Source organism: Lutra lutra, chromosome X (assembly GCF_902655055.1).
Source record: "Lutra lutra chromosome X, mLutLut1.2, whole genome shotgun sequence".
NCBI lineage: Eukaryota > Metazoa > Chordata > Mammalia > Carnivora > Mustelidae > Lutra > Lutra lutra.
This window is the reverse complement of record NC_062296.1, coordinates 98,234,136-98,257,598: the sequence shown is the minus strand read 5'-3', so window position 1 is coordinate 98,257,598 and position 23,463 is coordinate 98,234,136. Positions and strand designations below refer to the sequence as shown.

The 23,463-nt window shown below is 51.3% G+C and overlaps 1 protein-coding gene across 1 annotated transcript in view; it reads left to right on the top strand.

Moving 5' to 3' along the window:
* The first annotated feature begins 265 nt into the window (after nt 1-265).
* CD99 (CD99 molecule (Xg blood group)) overlaps nt 266-23,463 on the top strand; it is a 34,302-nt gene continuing 11,104 nt past the window's right edge. The window contains exons 1-7 of the mRNA XM_047715432.1: nt 266-315; nt 393-721; nt 19,286-19,318; nt 19,744-19,788; nt 20,948-20,995; nt 21,656-21,724; nt 23,293-23,337. Coding sequence (XP_047571388.1) covers nt 655-721; nt 19,286-19,318; nt 19,744-19,788; nt 20,948-20,995; nt 21,656-21,724; nt 23,293-23,337 — 307 coding nt within the window. The 5' untranslated portion in view covers nt 266-315; nt 393-654. The remainder of the gene's footprint in view (nt 316-392; nt 722-19,285; nt 19,319-19,743; nt 19,789-20,947; nt 20,996-21,655; nt 21,725-23,292; nt 23,338-23,463) is intronic.

Below are 23,463 nucleotides of genomic sequence, written 5' to 3'. Positions count from 1 at the left end.
CCCCCATGCCTGCTCAGGGCTCTGTCAGTTCAGACCGGACTTTGGGATGGGACTGGGGGCTGCTGGGCGCCAGGAAACCACGGTTCCTGGGAAAGGAGAGCCTTTCACTCGTCCTCGCTTCGAGGGGGCACGCGTCCCCGTTAGGAGTTAGGGGCGGGGAGGGGCCTCTTCCGCGTTCTTGCGGGCGCGGATCCCGTTAGGGGCCTGACACACTAGGAGGGGCCCCACCTTCTGAGCAGGGAGGGGCTGGCTTGCTCCCCTCGGGGCCGCCCTGGGGTGGTTAGGACGGGTAAGGGGCCCCCACTTTCTGAATAGGTACGGGGTCACTTGCTCCCTTCCAGGCCGCCCTGGGGTGGTTAGGGGCGAGCAGAAGGCCCCCACTTTCCGAATAGGGAGGGGGTCATTTGCTCCGGTCGGGCCGCCCTGAGTAACCAGGCCTCCTCCACTTTTCCACTCCCGTGCGCTGGGCCAGCCCCAGGGGTGTCCCCGGGCTGCGGGCGGGGCGAGCGGAGGCCAGGGCGGGGCCACAGGGCGCCCCCACCGACCTCTCCCTCCGCCGGCCCCGCCCCGTGGGTCCTCCCGCAGCCGCAGCCGCAGCCGCCGCCGCCCCCGCGCCGCACTCCGGGACGGTTCCTGCGCCGCGCCGGGCGCACCATGGCTCCCCGGGCCGTCGTCGCGCTGCTGCTGGTCGGCCTGCTCGGCTCCCTAGTGCCCGCCCGGGGTGAGCGATTTGGAGGGCTTGGTGGGGGCGGGGGCGGGCGGAGTGCCCCGGGGGCGCCGGCCGGCCTGGGGACGACCCGCATACGGCCGCGCGCGCCGGGACCCCAGGAAGGGCCTCGGGGGCGCCCTGCGTGAGGCGGGCCTCGAGGGCCGCCGCGGGGACCCGGGTCCTCCTCCCCGCTCGGCGGGACGCGCCGTGCCCGCGGGTAGCCAACGCCCCAAACAGGCGGCCTCTCGGCGCTCCAACTTTTTTCCGGGGCGGGTTTGGACTTACTCCAGGGGCGAAATGCCGCGTGTGTTTTCCAAGTCGGCAACTCCCGTAGTTGGAGGCGCTCGCGGGAGCCGCTGGCGTTGGGTGCTTGCACGCGGGACACTTCTCAGGTGCCCCCGGCCCCGCCCGTGCTTCGGGGCTCCCCTGCAGCGGCCCCAGCCCCCCCCACCCTGGCGCGCACGGTGCCCGGGTCTTTGTTGGTGCGCGGGAAGCCACGCCCTGCGTTCCGGGCCTAAATTTGGAGTCTGCTGTGCAGCCTGCGCGGCCGCGGAGCGGGGGTGGGGGCCGTTGAGAGCAACTCGGAGCTTCGGACACGTTCAGAAACACGGTGTGCCCAAGCCTCAGGGACTGGGGCGCTCGCTGCGCGGGCGGGGAAGGGGAACGCCGTTTCACCGCACTGCGCGTCTGCTCCAGTGGAGAATTCAGAAAACACAGAAAAAGTGTCAGGATGAGGGGAGGCTTGGGGACCGTCCCCTTCTCCACCTCGACGCCCCACTTTTCCGCGCACGCAGCCGCGCCAGTTTCTGGCTGCTGCCTGCTTTCCTGTTGGTCTCCTTTAAAGGGGAAGTTGCCATCCTATTTCTCTCTGTCCTTTCAAAAGGAGAGCTCCGATTTTTAAAATTTTTATTTATTTACTTATTTTTTGCGGGGCGTGGCATTTTGGAAACTTTCCCCATCTGACGGTTATTGATTTCCCTTGCGTCCCGTCCCGCAGGACCCACCCGGGGAGGGTGGCCAGACTGTTGAGTGGACAGTCCGGCGCCCGGCAGAGGAGTGTCAGGACGGGTCTGCTCCGAGGTGGACACATTTTGCAAACAGGAGTCATGGCCGGAGGCCTGTGTGCTGCTGGGGACTTTCCCTCTGTTGGAGAGGCCTCCAGCTCTGCCCTAAGAGCTTGAGTTTTGAGTGCCTGGCACCCCGGTTGTTTTGGGGGAGGATTTGTGAATTCATGTGGGGGCTTTTGGAATGGGCCCCAGGCCCTCTGGTGACTTCAGGGGGAGATTAAGCCTGGTGTATGGGGGGAACATCTTGGGATACTTCACAACCTGGCTGGGGGGGCCTGGTATGGCTCTCCAGTTTCTCTCTTCCTTCCGGAAGAAATGTCCTCTTTTCCTTCGGCTCTGGCTGGTCCAGCAGAAATGGGTTTGGCCCGCACCCCCCTCCCACCCATGGTTGTCTTTCTATATGTTTGTTGGTATGACACCTGCGCAGAGGAGTGTGCAAGGGTCCTCTGGGTGTGTGGGTGTCTGTCTTCTGAAGCTTTCATGAGCCCCTTCCATGGGCGGGGTTCCAGGGCCATGGATCAGGAGTGGTTTTGGTTCCTCAGGATGGGACCATCCTTGGTGGTGGTGAGGCTGGAGGAACATCTAAACACACACCCAGGACACAGGGCTCCAAGAATGGGGACGGTCTCCTAATTCAAGAACCCGGTGGGCAGTCTTGGCGAGCCGCGTGGGGGCTCTCTGGTCGTGGTCGGGCTCACCCATCTGGGCCAGCCTCCTTCTGTTCTTGGGGCCCCACACGAGTCGTTTTGTGATTTGTTTCTTAGAAAAACCCACAGCATGATTATCCGGGAAATTACCTGATTTGTATACAGATTGTGCTGGGCAGCTTCAACGTGGGGCACGATTTTACTGAAATTACTGGAGGCCGCGGAGGGGGGCAGAGAGGCGAGGAGAGCCAGCCTCGCCCCAACAGCAGAGAAAGGAGGGAAGGATGGATCTTTACTACCCGTTGATCTTTTCAAGGGTGCAGACTCCCCCTGCATACATGCACGCCTCCTCCCTACGGGATCCTTCTGGGGTTCAGGGCAGGAACTAGCAGTTCCAAAGATACAAATGCATTTTTTTTTATTTTTTTAAATCAAGAAACTGCTTTCCAGTTGCTGAAGGTCAGAACACAATTTCCTGTAGAAATAGGTGTTTGGCGTGGTTTGCACGCGGGCTACCGAAACCGGCTGAGCCTGGGGACAGACCTTTGCTTTTAATGGGTCAGGACAGATTTCAAAGTCCCGGGGACCCAGGGCTCCCTGGGTTCCTGGCTTGCTTCTGGGATTCCCATGGGAACGGCGGGAGGGATGGAGGAGACGTAAAGGGGCATTTCACCATTCACAGAGCTGGGCTTTCCCCACCCCTGGGATACTTGGAAATGTCTGCGGACATTTTTTTCTTTTTCTTTTCTTTCTTTCTTTCTTTTTTTTTTTTTTTTTGAGTTGTGACAGCTGGCGGAACGGGTACACGAGCAGGTGGTACCTGGAGACCAGACACTCTCAACGCCCAGCCTTGCACAGGACGTCCCTCCCCACCCCCCCAGAGGCAGGCAGTCCCAAATGTCCAAAGCCAGTGTGGGCTTGGTCTCTCCGGGTTCCTGCTGACGGCTCTGCTCTCTGCCCCCTGGGTATGGCTTTCGGGTTTGGCGTTCGTGGTCCCGCCTGTTTGCCTTCCCGCCTGTCCTTTGGTCTGTGATAAAACTTAATTGCACTTTGTGGACCTCCGTGCTTGGGCGTTTTTTTCCGTTTTCAGTTTATGAGGTTAACGCCTTTTTCCTTTTTCTTGTTTTCTTTTTTGGCGAGCCGAGATAGGAAAGTACTTGATTTTTGTAGATCTTTGTTTTTTCTTCCATCTGGATGACCTCTTGGCTGCCTGCTCTCAGGTACAGCAGAATGTAGCACTTAGAGCAACACAACGATTTCGACGTGAAGGGGTCCCAGCACGATTTCGTGGATGGAAACTGCCCTTTTTCTTGGCACGTGGCTTCCCCACGGGACCCTGAGTACCACAGTCGTGGGCGTCGTCCTGTTTCCCCCTCCCGAGATTTTCCAGTGCACGACGACGACTTCTTTTAGGGGGAAAAGAATCAATGGGGCTTTTGACGTAAAGACGGGAGAGAGCTCCGAGACGGACGTGTGTTTTGAGGCTCAGAATTACTCAGCGTCCTCTGGGGCGGGGGGGGGCGGGTGTGTGCCTGGGTGTCTCAGGGAAGTTGATCTCAAATCAGGTCTTGATTTTGGGATCGTGAGTTGGAGCCCCCGCTCTTCAAAAAAAAAAAAAAATCGATAACGTTGTGGCTCTACTTGGGATCATCCGGACGCCCAGAGACGGGAGGAGTGTTCTGTAGGATGCCCAAAGGGGTCAGAGAGACACACGGGACTCCAGACATGTCCGTCTGTCCTCACGTGCTTTGTTTTAAGGTCTGGGCGTCTGTCCTAGGTCAATCGACAGAGAGGGCTGCGGGACATCCTTTGGTCCTTTGCTGATTTTTCTGATGGGCCATGAAGCGTGTGTTTCGGGAGGGATCTCCAAAAGTCCTTTTAGGGGCAAGGGGGATATTAGTGGTTTGGGAAATGCTTTCTGAAGACAGAGGTGCATTTTCTGAACATCGGGGAAGGACACACCTTGAACGGGAGTTGACGGCCTGTGCTGAATCGTGTCCTCCAACCTTACGGAAACCGGTCTTGCCCGCTCTTTCCCGGTGCTGTTATTGGTGGGGGAAATCAGGTCTTCCTTTATGTTCCTCCAGTATTTTCAGAGGGGACGCTTGTCTTTAATTTACATTCGCCCTGAACCCTTACAGTCCAGAGACCCGCATAACACACAGGGCGTCCGTCCCCCCCACCCCAATTAGCAGCTGTGAGGATTCAGGATTTTGTGAGGTCACGTCCACCGTGTTCTGGGAGAGAAGGCCGCGTGCACTACCGGTGATCTTGCTGGCGCCATGGTGCTCGGACGCGTTGGGTGGTTCACCGTCCAACACCGGGATAGTCTTTCCCGTGTGGGCCAGTGTCTGGGGGTGACCGATGGACCCTCGCCAAAGTTCTAGTTGTATTTAGGGAATTTGTAGTATCTTCCACATGTCTAGAGATGCGACACTTCCCTTTCTTGAATTTCTTGGCCTTCGCCATCCCAGTGGTTAGACCAGTTTGGGCAGACGGCCCTTCGGGTGTGTTTCAGCTTTGTCTCGGAATGACTCAACGTTGCCACTATCCCTCCTGAGCTCTCGCTATTCTCTCTAGCTGGATCATTAAAAATCCCCTAAACAGGAAACCAGATACTTCCTCCTTCCTCCCCCACCCCGAAGGAGGTGGTCGTAAGCGGGGAAACCGGCGTGTTCCTCTGGCAGGACCTCAGGATGCACTGATGGGCCCAGAGTTCCGCGTGCGGCCGGCCACGTGGACAGGAAGAAAACTGGCTAGAAGCTAAAGCAGCCCTGTGTCCCGCCAGGAGCCAGGCAGAGTGAGCACCCAGGAGCCCTTTGTTCCGTTTCTCTGCGTCTGGGTGGTCTGAGGCAAGATTTAAAACGGATTTGTTGCCCTGGACGGGAGGCAGCAGGGTCCCAAAGTACTGGCCCATCCAAACTCGGTGCGAATCGAATCACGTTCCTTTTCTCTGCTTGGAAGTTTTGGAGAAGTCCCCTGTTGTTTTGTTTTATTTTTTTGATACATTACATTGTATCAGGAACTTTGCAAAGAGCAACAGTTGCAGCGAGGCAGTGTTTTCTGTAACAATGTAATTGTTCGTCCTTAAATGAACCGCCCTCCCGAGGAAGGGGGCTCGAAGAGGGGAGTGCTGCATTCCAAGCTTTGGAAGGCATTAGTCACCTCCAGACAATGCGGCCAGAGATTTCTGGCTGCCTGTGCTCAGCACTGCCATTGTCACAGCCCCCATGTGCTGGTCTGATGGCTCCCTGGCAGGCGTGAAGGCATGCCGTGTGGATGAGGCATCCATGCACTGGGGCGCCCCGCGGACCGGTGTTATACGTGGACAGAGTATAAATTGTTGATGTTGACTCAGGGGCAGAGGGTCCCAGAGGCGCATCAGTTATGTAAATACTGCAAGAAGCCACCTACGGCCGAGCCCTTCTGAGGCTGTCAGCTTGTCTTCTCTTAGAGGAGGGCGTGGGTTCTGTGCTCAGCGTGAATGGAAACGGTGGTATTTACCCCCAAACACAGTGCAGAGTGTACCCCAGTGTACCCCAGGAGGATGAAGGGAGATGGAAAGGGGAGCAGTCGGCTCTCTGAGGCAGAGCAACATGGTGTGGAAGGAAAGGACAGATGTGCTAGGGTCTCACAGAGCAGGAGGTGGTTGTGAACATCTGAGTGTCACTCGGGCTGGATGCTGTGGGAAAGATGAGGCCGTGGACCCTGCCTGCTGGGGCACTTGCTTAAGGACTCGTGGTCTGGCTGGAGTGAGGTAGCTCTCGAAAGGGTTAGGGTTAGGGTTAGGATATGGTGGATGGATGGATGGATGGATGGATGGATGCATAGATAGATAGAAAGACAGATGGACAGATAGATATGATGGATGGAAGGATGGGTGGATGGATGGAAAGATAGATATGATGGATGCACAGATAGATGGACAGATATGATGGATGGATGGAGGGATGCATAGACAGATGGACAGATAGATATGATGGGTGGATGGGTGGTTGGATGGATGGATGGGTGGATGGATGGATGGATGGATGGATGCATAGATAGATAGACAGACAGATGGACAGATAGATACGATGGATGGAAGGATGGGTGGATGGATGGAAAGATAGACATGATGGATGCACAGATAGATGGACAGATAGATATGATGGATGGATGGAGGAATGCATAGACAGATGGACAGATAGATATGATGGGTGGATGGGTGGTTGGACGGAGGGATGGGTGGATGGATGGATGGATGGATGGGTGATAGATAAATAAGTAGACACACAGATACATAGATACATACACAGGCAGACAGACAGAATGGATGGACAGACAGACATCTGGGTGATAGATGCGTAGCTGAGAGAGATGCCCCAGCCTGTCCTGAGTGGCTCCCACGTGGAGGTGTACATGTCTCCTTGCTCTGAAAGCAGCCGGACTCATCACAGTGAATCATAAGCAGGTGACAAATGGGTCAGACAGAATCTCTGCATTCTGACAAGAGGGACCTGGCGTGGAGTTGGGAAAGGCATCCGGGAGAGGGGATGACAGAGAGAAGATGAGCCTAAGCCTGGCACCGCGTGTCTGGCTACAGGACAGGAAGCTTCCCTGTCCATCTCTGGGATGCCAGTGCTCCCTCCCCTGAGGTACCAGCCCTGAATCTCTCTCCAGGTTAAGCTTATGTAGGTAACAGCTTCTAAACCAGGTCCCTCTGGTTGCACCCGTGGTGTCTCCACTGCTCTGTATCTGGAACTTCTCATTATTTTCTCCTCAGTTTAGGTCTCCTCCTTCATTCCTATCTTTTGTGGTGTGACCATTTGCTCAGACTCTCAGATGGAAGAGCCACCCTTCACTCCTGCCATTGCCTTCCTCCTGTTTTCCATCTGTTACCAAATCCCATTCGTTTCAAGTTCTGAATCTTGGTTCATGCTCCTTTCACTATTTCTGCCTTTCCTTCCTTTTTTCCCTTTCTACCTTCCTTCCTTTTTTTTTTCTCTTTCTTTTCTTGAGTTGCACCCCTACCCCGACACTTTTCTCAGATGAATGGAAGAGCCCTTACCTACATTCTTCCCTGGCCTTCAGGCACTTTTAGGAGGGCAGTGGGGACTCCTTCTCAGGATACTTCATGTTTTACTGCCCAGGATAAAACACATAACGTTGCAGAGGAAGCTGGTTTTACTTAACCAATTGTTTAGTGTTCAGGTGGAGAAGATCCCAGGCTCAGGGCTGCTCATCCTCCTGCTTGCCTCCCTCCTCTGCTCTCTGTCCTGATGCCTGAGCTACGGTTGCAATTCCATCCCTGCTCAGGAACCCTCAGTGGCCAGTGGAGGCCCAGATCCTAGGTTCTTGGGCCTGGCCCCAGAGCTGGGTCCCTCAGGAGCTTGGAGAAATCACTCTTGCCTAGGCCTGCCTGTGTCGTTGGATTTATGTTGGATTGCAAGACCTGGGCATCAGGGCCACTGGGCTAGGAGCTCTCTAGGTGTTGCTGTGTAGACCACAGAGGGAGTTCCCTCTCTTAATAATGTGACTTGATAGGGAAGTACAGGAGGTTGTCCTATAATTAGTGAAACTTAATTCCAGATAGACGAGAACTCTGAATCCTGATAGTGAACTGGATCCAATATCAGTGACTGAGGCCTCTTTAATAACTCATGGATTCCATGCTCTGTCCACCCATCTGTTCATCCACCCACTGTCCACCGTTCTATGTGTCATCCATCCACCCACTCATATACCTATCCATCCATCCATCCGTACATATATGCACCCATATATCTGTCCAGCTGTCTGCCTGTCCATCCATCCATCGACTCACTCACCCATCCATCCATCCAACCACCCACTCGTCCATCCATCCATGCATCCATCCATCCATCCATCCAACCATCCACACATCCATCCATCCATCTACTCACTCATCCATCCATCCATCCATCCATCCATCCATCCATCCATCCATTCATCCATCCACACATCCATCCATCCATCCACACATCCATCCATCCATCCATCCATCCAACCATCCACACATCCATCCATCCATCCATCTTTCTACTCACTCATCCGTCCATCCACCCATCCATCCATCCACACATCCATCCATCCATCCATCCATCCATCCAACCATCCACACATCCATCCATCCATCCATCTTTCTACTCACTCATCCGTCCATCCACCCATCCATCCATCCACATCCATCCATCCATCCATTCATCCATCCATCCATCCATCCACACATCCATCCATTCACACATCCATCCACACATCCATCCATCCATCCATCCATCCATCCATCCACACATCCATCCATCCATCCATCCACACATTCATCCATCCATCCATCCATCCACACATCCATCCATCCGTCCATCCATTTGTCCATCTGTCCATCCATCCATCCATCCATCCACACATCCATCCATCCATCCATTCATCCATCCATCCATCCATCCACACATCCATCCATCCATCCATCCATTTGTCCTTCTGTCCATCCATCCTTCCATCCACTCACTCATCCATCCACCATCTATCCATCCATCTATCCACCTGTCCATCCGTTAGTTTATCCGTCCACCCATGCTTTATCTATTCCCCATCATTTATTTATGACTAACACCAATTTTTTCTTTTATTTAGCTTTATGTATATATCTACTCTCTCTCCATCCACCCACTCATCTACCCTCTCATCCATCTCCCCACATACCCACTCGCCCATCCATCTGTGCACACACCCACACACCCAGCCACCGGCTCTCACGCGTGCCTTCACCCGGCGTACTCTGAATTCCCAGTGATATCTGTATTCTCTCTCTGCTGTGTGCTGGGGTCCAGAGAAGAAATACCTGGTCCCTGTCCTCTGTTCTCTGCTGGGGAGAGAGAAGTAAGATATCTCTTCTGGTGCAGTGTCGTGACGGGGAGTGGGGGCCACTCTGCCCCAGGGGGTCAGACAGGGCTCCTCGCAGGTGGGAACCTCTACGGGCACCAAGTTTCCACGAGCAGACAGACCTTCACAGCAGAGGAAGCCTGACAAAGCGGGAAGAGGGCTTTTTAGGCTGGGGGCGTGGCTTGCAGAAAGGAAGCCCAGGTGTGTGAGATCCTCTGGAGGGTGTCTGGAGGACAAGAAGACAGAAGCAGCGATTAATGCCAGAAGAACGTAGTTTATTTCTAGCTGTAGACCAGCTTGCAGTGGGTACATGATAGGCAGCCCCGGTGCCCAGAATGTGGGTTTGAAACTCCCCTGGTGGGTTTTGAGCAGGCAGGTAAATGTGAACACATACCTGAATCCCAGCCCACCAAATTCTTGGTTTAATTCACCGGGACCTTGAGGTGAGCATCTGGTCTTATGAAATCACCCACGGCTGGAGCTGAGAAGCCGTCTGTGCGTGCCGTGGTGAGGAGATGCTTCAGTGTGCTCCGGAGGAGTGACAGAACGCTTCCCAGAGGAGGCAGCATCTTCTCGGGGCTTTGACGTATGAATAGGAGTTTTCCTGATATGGAAAGAAGGGATTAGCACGTACAGCCAAGGAGAGGATCCAGTTGAAGACTGTAGGTGCCCTAAATGTGTGGTTCTCACTCCTGGGTTTGTTTTTGGGAAGCATTTAAAGTTTTGAGGAACACACAGCCCCTGTGTTAGACACCGCAGGACCTCCTGGGGTTATGCTGTTTGAAGTGAAATACAGTGCATTCCCCATATTCACGAATCCCACCTGCTGACATTTATTTGGAACTCCCAGATGAATACCGTCCGTGCTCAGGGACGGGTGCAGAAGCGTGGACTATCCGAGCCACCGTCCAGCCTCCAGGTTGTCCACAAGTGTCCTTTTCATGGTCTGTGCGGGAGCGCGTCTTTTGCATTTTTGTGTCCTGTGCTTGGCCACGCTGACAAATAAACAGCACAGATCCAGGACAGTCTGTTTAAGCAGAAACACGCGGAAAACAAGGTCCTGCGTTGACGCCCTGGGGAACACGTGACCCACGGCTGTGGGGTCGTAACCCCGTCCATCCCTAGGAGCGAAGATGGAGTATCCGTGCATTCAACATCCCCGACGACTTAGAGAATGTAACTTCCGTGACCTGTGAGAATGGACTGTAATTAATTAACAGAATGGTCGAGTCTGTTCTGCAGCCTCGGGCCAGTTTCCAGAGCCAGCAAGGGCTCCATGAGCTGACAGAGTTTGGGATTGTCTAATGGGTCATTTGGGGCCAGCCCAGGTGGGCCCGCGGGGCCCTGTGTGAAGGGAGCACAGTTGGGGAGATGGCTGGGTTCGGAATGGGGGCTTCTAGTCTGGTTTTGGAGCTTGCCCTTTGGGAAGCAATGCCTTGGCTTCTTGTAGGGGAGACACTGGGTGCCTCTGGGGGAAAGGGGTTACTGCAAGGAGCAAAGCAGAGGACAGACAGCGGAGGGTCTTGGCTGGAGCGTGTTATAAAGGCAGATGCACGGCTGGCAACCTGGTCTGTCAGGAATGTGTTGGCACAGGCAGACTCGGGGACCGTGATGGTCCCCAACAGCACCCCACAGCCTCCCCGTATTCCCAAGGTTTGTGCACAACTTGGCCTACCTTTCAGGGCCGTCCCCAGAGTCATGGCGAGAAAGACCTTTCCCCTCCCCTCCACCGCGTTGTAAACTTACATGGAAGGACTTGGCGCATCCCAGCCCCTGGGGAAGATGAATCCGTGTGGGACTGAAACAGGGAACAGAGTTGACGTGAGCCGTCGGGTGCCCATGACGCCCAAGACCGCCGTGGCGCTGAGCTTGGCTCCTTTTTGTGGCCAAGAACGTTCTCCGGGCAGGGCAAGCGCCGTGCCTTGGGTTCACGGACACGTACGTGCAGCTCGCCATCTTGGCTCCCGTTGCTTGAGTGGTGGCGATAGTCCGCCAGCTTGGCCTTTGTTGGGCGTATGTCACTGTGCGTTTTTGTGCACACGTGTTCATCCGGTGTCGTGCGTCGTGCGTGTTGGGGAAGCTGGACCCAGGACCTGCTCAATCCCGCAACCTTGAGGACTCCAAACATCCAAGGTGCCTAGATGGCAAGGTCAGTTTAGCGTCAGGCTCGTGGTTTTGGCTCATGTTGTGATCTCGGGGTCGTGGGCTCGAGTCCCGCATCGGCTTGAGAGTCTCCCTCCCTCTCCCTCTGCCCCTTTCGCGTGCCCTCCCTCTGCCCAAAATAAATCTTAAACTACGAAGGGCAGACCGTTTGATGTCACGTCTGCAAAAGGCACGGTGTATTTCTGAAGCGGTTCCCGTCTTGCCCCCGGAAACACGAGGACGTTCTCAGTATCGAGAGATACGATGCAATCAGATGGCATTTGTGGTCACGATGTCCGTCGTCCTCCTGACCTGCAGGGCTTGGAACGAAGCCAACACCTTCGTGTGTCCCCACGCCCTGGGCTTTGTGCCGGGGCGCTCCATCTGGTGGAGGGGACCCCGTCTCCAGCCCCCAGGAACCTGGACCCCGGCTGCTCAGGCGCATGCCATGTGACCTGGGGTGGGGGAGGGCTCTCTTACGAAAGGCCTTTCCCCAGTGGCGGCAGACGTGGCACAGAGCATGGACGGCCCCCACGGCTCTGTCTTTCGCAGGTGGTTGGGCTGGGGGGACCCTGGCATTTCCACCGACCGCACTGGACCGGGGCGCCTTGGAGGCTCTGCACTCCTCCCGCCGTCTGTGCGGGCTCCTATGTTAACCGGAAAGCCCTAGGGGCATCGCAGGCTTTGCCTACATTTGTTATTCTGGTGCACCCCCGAGAAAACATCTGAAAATGTGAGCATTTGCCTCACTGCCTCCCCGGTATTTCTCCTCTCATCTCTCCGTGACTTAATTTTATTTGTGTGCGTGTTTGTCTGTGTCTGTGTTTGTGTCTGTGATTTGCAGGCGATGTGTGCAAATTGGAAGATTTGCAATTTGTCTAAATTGTATATTTTATTGGATAATTGATTGGGAATTGTGTAATTCCCCAAATTGTATAATTTATTGGGAATATGTGTCATTTATTCCTATGTTCATTCTATTTCTGTGATTGTGTTCATATGCTTATATAGATGATAAGCTCTGTAGACATTATAATGTGTCAGTGCGTACAACGAGTGTCTGTACTTTATTCCAAATCCTGTTTCCGTCCTGTGACTTATTTCTGTTTGGTTTATAGGGTTTGTGGGTTTACGTGTGTAAATTACACACTACATAAATTCCAATTTCCATAACGTGTTATGATTGCATTTTGTTTCTATTCTGATTTTATTTCCACAACTTGGGTCTTATCTTACATATTTATTTAGATAATTTATAACTTCTGCATATAATTATAAATTACATGATTTAGTTTCTATGATTCATCAAAATATTTTGTTCCTATTCTAATTTCTCTAATGGGCTTATATTTTTAATATGACTTATCTGTAGTTTTTATAAAGTCTGTGTATGTTATATGATTTCCAATTTCTATCATTTATTATGAAAACATAAAATTATATAAAATTATTATATATGTAATTCTGAATTTATATTATAACTTATTCCATATTCTACATATGTGTAAATATATATAATTTATTCCATATATACATAATTTATTCTAAATATATGTCTGTAGTTCTATATTTTATATAGAATTTTATATTCTATATATATGTAAATGTCTGTAACTTATCCCAAATATATATTTATAATTTATTTTATATTCTATATAGAATCGTATATTCTATATATTTAAACATATATATATTTAAACACATAGAATTTGTTCTGAATACACATCTATACATTTTCTATTTTGTATTCCTGTAATTTATAAGGTCCTTGTGTGGAACATGACTTTTGTCATTTCTGTCATTTAGTTTTATGCAAATCTCCATCCTGCTTTGGATTTCTGCAATGGTCCATTGTTGTGGTAGAATTTCAGAGAAACCCAGTTTACGCTGGGTTGGTGGGATGGAGATTCAGGGGGGATGGATACCTGGTGGGGGATGGAGACCTGGTGGGGGATGGACACCTGGTGGGGGATGGAGACCTGGTGGGGGATGGAGACCAAGGAGGGATGGGGACCCAGAGGGGATGGAGACCCAGGGGGGATGGAGACCCGGTAAGGATGGAAACCCAGTGAGGGATGGAAACCCAGGAGGGATGGAGACCGTGGGGGGAATGGGGACCCAGAGGGGATGGAGACCCAGGAGGGATGGAGACCCAGGAAGGATGGAGACCCAGTGAGGGATGGAGACCAAGGAGGGATGGAGACCCAGAGGGGATGGAGACCCAGTGAGGGATGGAGACCAAGGAGGGATGGAGACCCAGTGAGGGATGGAGACCAAGGAGGGATGGGGACCCAGAGGGGATGGAGACCCAGGGGGGATGGAGACCCGGTAAGGATGGAAACCCAGTGAGGGATGGAAACCCAGGAGGGATGGAGACCGTGGGGGATGGGGACCCAGAGGGGATGGAGACCCAGGAGGGATGGAGACCCAGGAAGGATGGAAACCCAGTGAGGGATGGAAACCCAGGAGGGATGGAGACCGTGGGGGGATGGGGACCCAGAGGGGATGGAGACCCAGGAGGGATGGAGACCCAGGAGGGATGGAAACCCAGTGAGGGATGGAAACCCAGGAGGGATGGAGACCGTGGGGGGAATGGGGACCCAGAGGGGATGGAGACCCAGGAGGGATGGAGACCCAGGAAGGATGGAGACCCAGTGAGGGATGGAGACCAAGGAGGGATGGAGACTCAGGAAGGATGGAGACCGTGGGGGGGTGGAGACTGAGGAGGGATGGAGACCCAGGCAGGGATGGAGACCCTGGGGGGATGCAGACCCAGGGGAGATGGAGACCCAGGGGAGATGGAGACCCAGGGGGGATGGAGACCCAGGGGAGATGCAGACCCAGGCAGGGATGCAGACCCTGGCAGGGCTGCATCCGCACTCAAGAGGAGCCGCCTACCCACCTGCCCAGGGGTTTTGGGGACCACACATGGCTCAGCCTGCGTCCCAGCAGGACTGGCTGATACAGGGCGGGAGGGGCTGTGGGAGGCATGGTGCCGTCAGCATGACTCACATGTGTCTCCGTCCGGCCAGGGCCAGCCTCGCCCTGCGTGACTCATCCCTGCGTGGCCCTGAGCATCTGCAGCTTTGAGGGGTGGTGGAGCCCACAGGGTGGACGGGCTTCGTGCACCGGGGTCTGCTTGTAGCTGGGACTGAGGAGCTACATGCCTTGAACACTGGACACAGGGCCCGGGCTCTGGTCCGGGTGGTGACGATTGGCCCCGGGAGGCAGTATGGGGAGGAGCCTACACAGGAGAGTTTCTTCCGGGAGCCGGGAGCCCCCTGACGTGGTCGCCTGTGATGAGACAGAGTCCGCAGTGCTGAGCTGGAACTGGTATGCCAGCCGTGTAGACGGAGAGCTTAGGTTAGGTCAGGAAGAGATTGGGAGGGGTTACAGCTGGCCGGTGCTGCTGGGTGTTGAATCATTGCATCTCCTGACTGTTCCAGGGGGGCTCGAGCCGGTCTCCTAGTGCAAGCGTCCCTTTTGCAAACACCGGCACAGTCTTGGGACAGTTGGCATCGGGGAACCTGCACATGGGCAGGGCAGGGGGACGTGTCTTCATGATTGAGTTAAGGGGGAACTTTCCATGGAAGCTGACCCCTCCGTACCCCTGAATTTCTGTCCAGCTCTGTGTGGGGAGCACTCCCAGGAGGTAGTCCCCGGGATTCTGTCATCTGTGGCGAAGCTGTGGCTTTGTGACCAGGAAAAAGGGGGTTCCCAGGGGGCAGAGGGCAGGGAGAGCCCCGAGCCCTGGGATCCAGGCTGAATGGTCTCAGCCCCAATGCCTGGGGGTCTTGTGGGGTGTCCTCAGGCATGGCAGTGTTCCAGGGGGTCCAGCGCACAAGGGAGGCTCTCACTCTGCGGCCAAAGGCATTCTCCTGGGGCACGTAGAGGGGGTTGGGAGGAGGCTGAGAAGGATACAGCTTCCCTTTGCCCATGCACTGTCAGACGTGCCCTTGGCTGACCTTGGGGTCTTGGGAGCTGTGGACTCTGTGGTTGGTTTTAGTGACCGGATGGCAGTGTCTTCTGTGGTCTGTAGCAGAGAGTCCTGGACAAGAGCCACACCAAACAGGGCAGCCTGGGGCTGTGGGGGCTGGAGGGTGATTGGAGAGCCTGCCCCCATCCCTGCCGGCTCTGCTCCTGCTGGGTTTGTGTGGGGGCTGCGGGGGGTGAGTGGAAAGGGGTGTGCAGGGGACCCATGGCCTCCTTGCAGTGGGGGCAGGGAAGGCTGCGCAGGACACGAGGCAGTGTTTTAGGGAGAGCGAGTTCCTGGTCTGTGATTCTGGTGTACACAGACACGGCCACGTGCGTACAGACACAGGCTCCCATGCAGTGCACACACACACCTGACACGTGCCCTCGTGCACACAGACACGGGCTCACGTGCATTGCATACACATGCGTAGGACACACCCTTGTGCACACAGACACGGGCTCCCATGCAGTGCACACACACACCTGACACGTGCCCTCGTGCACACAGACACGGGCTCCCGTGCACTGCACACACACGCGCGTAGGGAGTGCACACACACGCGAGTCCGTGTAGACAGCTCTCTCGTTTGCTCGCCTCGCGGAGTCTGTCCGTCACCATCGTCTCTCACGACGCAGACGTCCCAGGAATTGGGAGTCGCACGGAAAAGTCTGTATTTCGTTCACATGTGTGGCTGTTGGTTTCTGAGCACCGCAAAGAGCCGTGTCTGCTTTTCCATTGTAAGTGTCCCCCTTCCTCCCGAAGGTGACATTGTCCCCTCTCGGAACCCTTCCGGGTCAGGGATGGGCCCTCGGAGCCTCCCCAAGGCGGGGTGGGGGGTGCACGTCTGGGAAGGCTCTCAGCACGGTGATGGCAGGTGAAGCGTGTGGGGGGAACAGGTGCAGATTTCTCTGTAAATACGACCAGTGACGTGGACACGCGTGCGTGTTTATGCACACGGCTAGTGGGGTCGGTGACGTCGGCGAAATCCCACCTGCTGCCTCAGGGAAACCTGCCGCGTGCAGGACGTGGTATGATTGTGTGTGTGGAGTCTGGACCGTGCGGGTGTAGATGGCGGGACTCCAAGTCTGGGATCCTGAGTATAGCCCAGTGCGGGCCGATGGGGGTCGCATGAGCGTCGTGCCCGAGACCTCCGGCTTCTGTGTGCCTGTTGTTCGCACACACGTAGGAACACACACACATACACACGTACATGCACATGTGCACACAGATACACACCCACCCTAGACGCGGAGACATATGCATGTACACGTACACACAGAGCGACACAAATATGCACAAAACAAGCTACACACACTTGCACATGTGCCCACGTGCAAACCATGCACATGTGTCCGATGCACACACATACACAGCACACCCACTTGCACACATGCACACACAAACCGTGCACACGTGTCCAGTGCGCACACAGCCAAACCATACCCACTCGCACACATGCACACACAAACCGTGCACACGTGTCCAGGGCGCACACACAAGCCACACCCACTTGCACACATGCACACACAAACCGTGCACACGTGTCCAATGTGCACACACAAACCCCAACCACACCCACCTGCACACTTGCACACACAAACCACGCACACGTGTCCACCCACACACACCCCTGCATCTGTGCACACACGCATGTGCATGCCCCACGCACACATGACAGAGGACACAATTACAGAGCACCGCCTGTCTGAGATGCTCCGTGCAGATGAGCACGTGCCCACACCAGACGGCACCCACGCGTGTTCGCGGAGCGTTCAAGGCCAGGCCCTTCCTGACGGGAGGCCGGGGTCCCCTCAGCTTCCGGACCTCACCGTCCCCGTCCGGCCTGCGGTCAGTGTCCTCCCAGCCCACGCGAGCTTCTCCAAAATGTCCTTACGTTGCCTTTTGTGCAGCCGGTCAGGAACGGGCCCTGGGCCATGGCACGGTAACGGTGTCCATCAAAACCCTGGGGACCGGAGGGAAAACGCGGCTCGTCTCCGCAGACGCCCCGTTTGAGCGATCCCGGGACCTGAGAAGACACTTTCTGTGCTTTTCTGGGTAGTTTAGTGCGTTTGCAAGAAACACAGGTTGGGTGCATAGTCAGGGAAGTTGGTCACAAATGAGGCTTTTCTGTCCGTGTGTGTGTTTTGGTCACGTACGGGACATTTTAGTCACTATTAGAGGGGGGTCTGCTGTTCATGAGTGACACACGGGCAAAACTACCGTATTTTCCTAGTGCCCTAGCTGTGGCTAAGTTCTGTTTTTAAATTGTTATCCACATTTTTAAAAATTTTATACACATTTTTGAAAATTGTTATACTCATTTTTAAAATTGTTATAAACTTTGTCAAAAATTATTTACCATATTTTAAAAAATTGCTATACACATTTTTAAAAATTATTATACACTTTTGTATCGTTACACACATTTCTAAAATTGTTACACACATTTTTAAATTGCTATACACATTTTTAAAATGATTATGCACATTTTCGAAACTGTTATACATTTTTAAATTGTCATACACTTTTTAAATTGTTACACACATCTTTTTAAATTGTTATACAAGTTTTAAAATAGTTATACACTTTTATTACACACATTTTATTAAATTGGTCCACACATCTTTTTAAAACTCTTATATACATTTTTGAAACTATTATGCACATTTTTAAAAATTGTTATAGTTTTTTTAATTGTCATACACTTTTTTATTGTTGCATTTTGTAAATTGTTATATACATTTTTTAAATTGTTATACACCTTTTTAAAATTCTTATACACTTTTATTATTAGACACATTTTATTAAATTGGTCTACACATTTTTTTAAATTCTTATGCACATTTTTAAAATTGTTATATTTTTAAAATTATTATGCACATTTTTAAATTGCTATACACTTCTTAAAATTGTTATACACTTTTTATTGTTACACACATTTTTAAAATTGTTACACACATTTTTAAATTGCTATACACATTTTTAAAATGATTATGCACATTTTCGAAATTGTTATACATTTTTAAATTGTCATACACTTTTTAAATTGTTACACACATCTTTTTAAATTGTTATACACCTTTTAAAATAGTTATACACTTTTATTACACACATTTTATTAAATTGGTCCACACATCTTTTTAAAACTCTTATATACATTTTTGAAACTATTATGCACATTTTTAAAAATTGTTATAGTTTTTTTAATTGTCATACACTTTTTTATTGTTACATTTTGTAAATTGTTATATACATTTTTTAAATTGTTATACACCTTTTTAAAATTCTTATACACTTTTATTATTAGACACATTTTATTAAATTGGTCTACACATTTTTTTAAATTGTTATGCACATTTTTAAAATTGTTATATTTTTAAAATTATTATGCACATTTTTAAATTGCTATACACTTCTTAAAATTGTTATACACTTTTTATTGTTACACACATTTTTAAATTGTTATACACATTTTTAAATCATTATGCACATTTAAAAAATTTTATACACATTTTTAATATTGTTACACACATTTTTATTGCTACACACATTTTTTAAATTGTTACGCACTTTTAAAAAAATTGCTATACACATTTTTTTTTAATTGTCATGTTGCTAAATGTTACGATCACCAGCTGTTTCGAACGTTAACTGTCGTCTTACTTTTCCGCATCGATGTGAGCATGTCGAAGACATGAGACCTTCCGGCTCGTTCTACGTTTTAAAAACCAACTAACTCTTGCAAACGTCATGAAGTCCAGAGAAACTTGAGTCCCCATCTTTAAAAAAAAAAAAAATATGGCCTTCTTAATTTTTGCATGACTATTTTCCTGATTCCTAACCGGACTCTCTGTCCTCGTAGGCCAAGACTTCGACTTGGCGGACGCCCTCGATGGTAAGTCGTGCGATTTACTATTCATAAGGTGACAGATGTCATGTTAGAATTGTGTCTCTAAACGGACGAGTTCTTCGTCTGAATGGACTAAGTGTGTCGAAGCGTGGACCGTGCTGAAGGGACTCACACGGGGGGAGGAAAACCCAGACACTCTGGGTAGAGGGAGGAAACCTTCCCAGTGCAAAGACCCCCTTGTTCTTGGTCTCAGCAAAGGCCACGTCCAACATCAGGCTGTGTACCCGTCCACGGGGGTCCTGTTGGGCTCAGAATTCACACTCCAGTCCCTGTCCACTGCCAGAGCCATGGGGGCTGTATATGGTGATTTGGACATTCTTCCGACTTTTTTAGAGCACATGGGGCATCCTTGAGAGATGGTACAGTTTCTCAGCCACGGATCTTGCTGATTTGATGTCTTTTCTCTCTAGACAAGGAGAAGAAGCCCACGACACCGCCCAAGAGACCCAGGGCTGGTAAGAAGCCAAAGGGCCTGGCGGGCACAACAGAGGACGTGTGCCGGACAGCTCTCTGGGCCGTGCACCCTCCTGCTCATCCCGAGAGCTGCTCGAGATGTAGACAACCACAGAGACAAGTGCTTTGGGGGCTCTGGGTGCAGACTGGTTCCTACCAGAGCCCTGCTGTCGATGTTGGCCACCGGGTGCCATGTTTTTTGGGCAAGACTGAGGTCTGGCGAGTCTTGGGGATAATTTCCAGTCGCCTGGACAGTGTGTGTCTGGAGGGCTCACTCTGTGTTTGGATATGCATTGCGTAGGAGAAGCAGTTTCTGGGGCTGAGATGCCGGTACAACCCATGAGCAGACCCAGTCTCCTACCTGTTCTAGGCGGGGTTCCTTCCAAATGAAAGTCAGGAACCAGGAACAAGGGTCTGATCGTTGCTTCTTGGCCAACCAGACGTCAGAATCATGGCGGTCTTACCGCTGTTGTTTTTTTAATTTGTTTTTTAACGGAATAGGTTTGTTTAGGAACAGGGTTCCCCAACCACAATGTCCTGTCAGGAGTGAAAGGGTAGCACCTGCCGTGTTCAGACCCGCGTCCTTGCACGGCACGGGAGTGAAAAGGTTTTTTGATTAGAGATTGTTGAAAACCTGAATTGCCACGGTAGTTCAGTGCCTTGCGATGGGCAGATCCCCCAACGTCCCTAACGTAGCAGGAAATTGGAAAGGGGTCATAATACCAAGGATACCCGTGATGCCAGCAGGAAGGGTCCCATCATTTCGTTGAGGGAATTTCATTGTAGGTGCACGCCTGCCTAAATCTGGTGCCCCATTTCTGCGTCCACCACATCGTGTCCCCCTTACAGAGGACGCTGGCCACGTGGGAGGGGTGGTTTCGGACGGGACGGTAATAGCGAAGGATTCTTGGTGGGCAGAGTTGGAATCCCAGCTTGGCCCGCATGGTACCAGGGATGGGTACAGTTCCTTTCTGTGGGTTTTGTTTTGTCTCTTGCTCCTCTCCTCGGAGAGGTCTAGAATTTGGCTCTTCTGTTTGGACCCGGGTCAGACTGGTATTTGCAGTCGTGTTTGGGGAGGTGAGGAGGCAGGGGTTCCTCCGTGGCTTAGGGAGCTGAATTCCTTCCTGGGTCTTCAGTGTTAACAGTCCGTTTCCCTTGTAGACGATGACGGGCTCAGTCTGGAAGATGCCCTCGGTGGGGAAGGACACAGTAAGTACCTTTGGGAAGTCTCCTGGGTGGCCGGCTTGGTTAGGGTCACCAAATGATTATCGTTCCCAAGAGCCTTGTGCCTCTCAAGTCAGAACTAGGTGTAACCACAAACACATGGGGAATGGTGTGTTGTTGTTGGCTTTTGTTGGGTTTCTGTTTTTGCCTGTTTTTGCTTTTATTTAAAAAAAAATAAAAGGGCTTCTAGCCTTTGCAATGGCATAAGGTTAATGTGAGCACCCTTGCGAGGGCAAGTGACTGGTGCGTTCACTCAGCTATAGTCCTACCCTTGCTGGAATGGTTTGTGGCCTCCATATTGAAAATGTCAGTAGAATTTGAACGAGGGACCCTGCATTTTTATTTTGCACTGGGTCCCACGAATTCTGTACCTGGTCCAGGCACTTGCTTTAGTTTCTAAGAAAAATTTATGCAGCTGTTGGAACTGTCCAGTTCTCTTGGAGGTAGGTAGAGCAGATGGATGACGATGGAAAGAAATGGGCTGGTGGCTGTGTTTGCTGGTCTCTACTAAGAGTAGAGTAGAGAGCTCCCCTTGGTAGCTGTTTGGGGAACCATCTGTAGGAAAACGGATGTGTTTCCTTCCTTGTGTTTTGGGTTTTTTTGCTGACTCCTCAGAAATGCAACACTTGTGTTTTCTACCAACAGATGACCCAGTACCACCGAATCCACCCAAGCCTAAGCCTCCTCCAAACCCCAACCAGCCGGGATCTTCTGGTAAGACCCCTTCCCTGAACACACACTGCATTTCTCAGAGTACATTGGTCTCCCCGTCGGCCGAGAAGTCATCCTATCAGATCAGCGTAGCCTTCATGGGGGGGCCTCCCAGGGACAAGGCCACTCTGGTTTTCCAGGAGTGGGACATGAGTTCTTGAAAAGGTATTTTGGGTTTGGATTTGACTTTCGGTGGCGTGTATTTCCGAAATTTAAGGAAATAAATCCGGCGTGTCATGGCCACGTCTGGTTTCTCTTTTGTGTGTGGCTTGCTTGTGTCTCTGGTTCTGGGTTACATTTGAGGAAAACGGGCATGGTCGAGAAGCCCACGTCACCCATGTACAAATCCTTTTTTCAGTCATTTATGATGAAAACATTTCTTCCCTTATTTTAGCCTTTGGGTATTTTTTGCAGTGGTTTTTGGCAAGTGGTCTTTGAATGTGTGTGCACGTGCTTGTGTTTTCCCCGTGGGATCTTTTATGTTCGAATGGCTCCCCTGCGTCTTTGTGGCTCTCTGTTTTTTCCTTTTAATTTAGCACTCACTGGGTTATTGTCTGTCATCCCTCTGGGGAGAAAGAAAACCCTCCTTTTATTGTCACTTGAATGGTTTCCAATGAGAAATCCATTTGCAGAGTACCGACCATTTGCAAAATTGAGCTTTTTTGCTTTGGAATCCGTTTTCTGTCCTCTTTTCTCGTTGCCGTTCCTATAAACGTTATTTCTAAATTGCTTTTGCTTGTTGGTGTTTGTTTCTGTGAATACATTGTATGCCCACTATTTTTCTGCTTATTTCTGGGATATGGAAATGAATTTCATACGTCTTTCCTCATGGGGCACCTAATGATGAATCCTTATTACCTGTTAATAATTTTGCCTTCATCATTTAGTTTTTAATGAAAAGACTGTCATATTATTTGCAAGTGATCTTTAAATCAAATGTATTTTTTTATGTTTATGTTGTCTCTTTCCAGTTTTCTTGTATTGGAATCATTGTGCCTTGGCTAGAAAACCCATATTAAATTTCATCGACTCCACATGTTCATCAATGCACATGAGCATCTTTTTTTCTTTTAACCTGTGAATATGACAAGATATACTGAACAATGTCTTTCTACAGAATACGTCCTTGACTTCCTGGAATAAACTGTATTTAGTTACGATAGGTCTTGTTAAACTGATGCATTAAATCTGATACGTATCAGCTAGCTACTGCTGCGTAACACGAAACCCACGAACCCAGTGTGCTTTAAAATTTTTTTTAAATTGTGTCTCAGAGCACCTAGGGGGCTCAGTCTGTTGGGCATCTGACTCTTGGTTTCAGCTCACGTCATGATCTCAAGGTCGTGAGATGAGCCCCGCATCTGGGTCATGCTCCACGTGGAGTCTGTTTAAGATTCTCTCTGTACCCTCCCCCCAGCTCATGCTCTTTTTCTCTCTCAGTCTCCAAAATACAAAAATGAAATCTTAAAAAAAATTTGTTATGTGTCCGCGAGTTTGGGGCCAGGCATGGCTGATCCCGACCCTCCTGACCGTTCCAATATGGCAGGTGACACTGTGTTTTTGTCTCCTAGGTGGCTTTTCAGATTCCGATCTCATTGATGGAGCTTCAGATGGAGGTACAGTTATGGGTTCTCTTTCCTCCCTATCACACACCTGCTGTACACAATGACATCAGGGTCTACAGTCTGACCCTCAGTGAAATCACAGTCAGCTGCTTGGAAATCTCTTCCCACCTCCGCCAT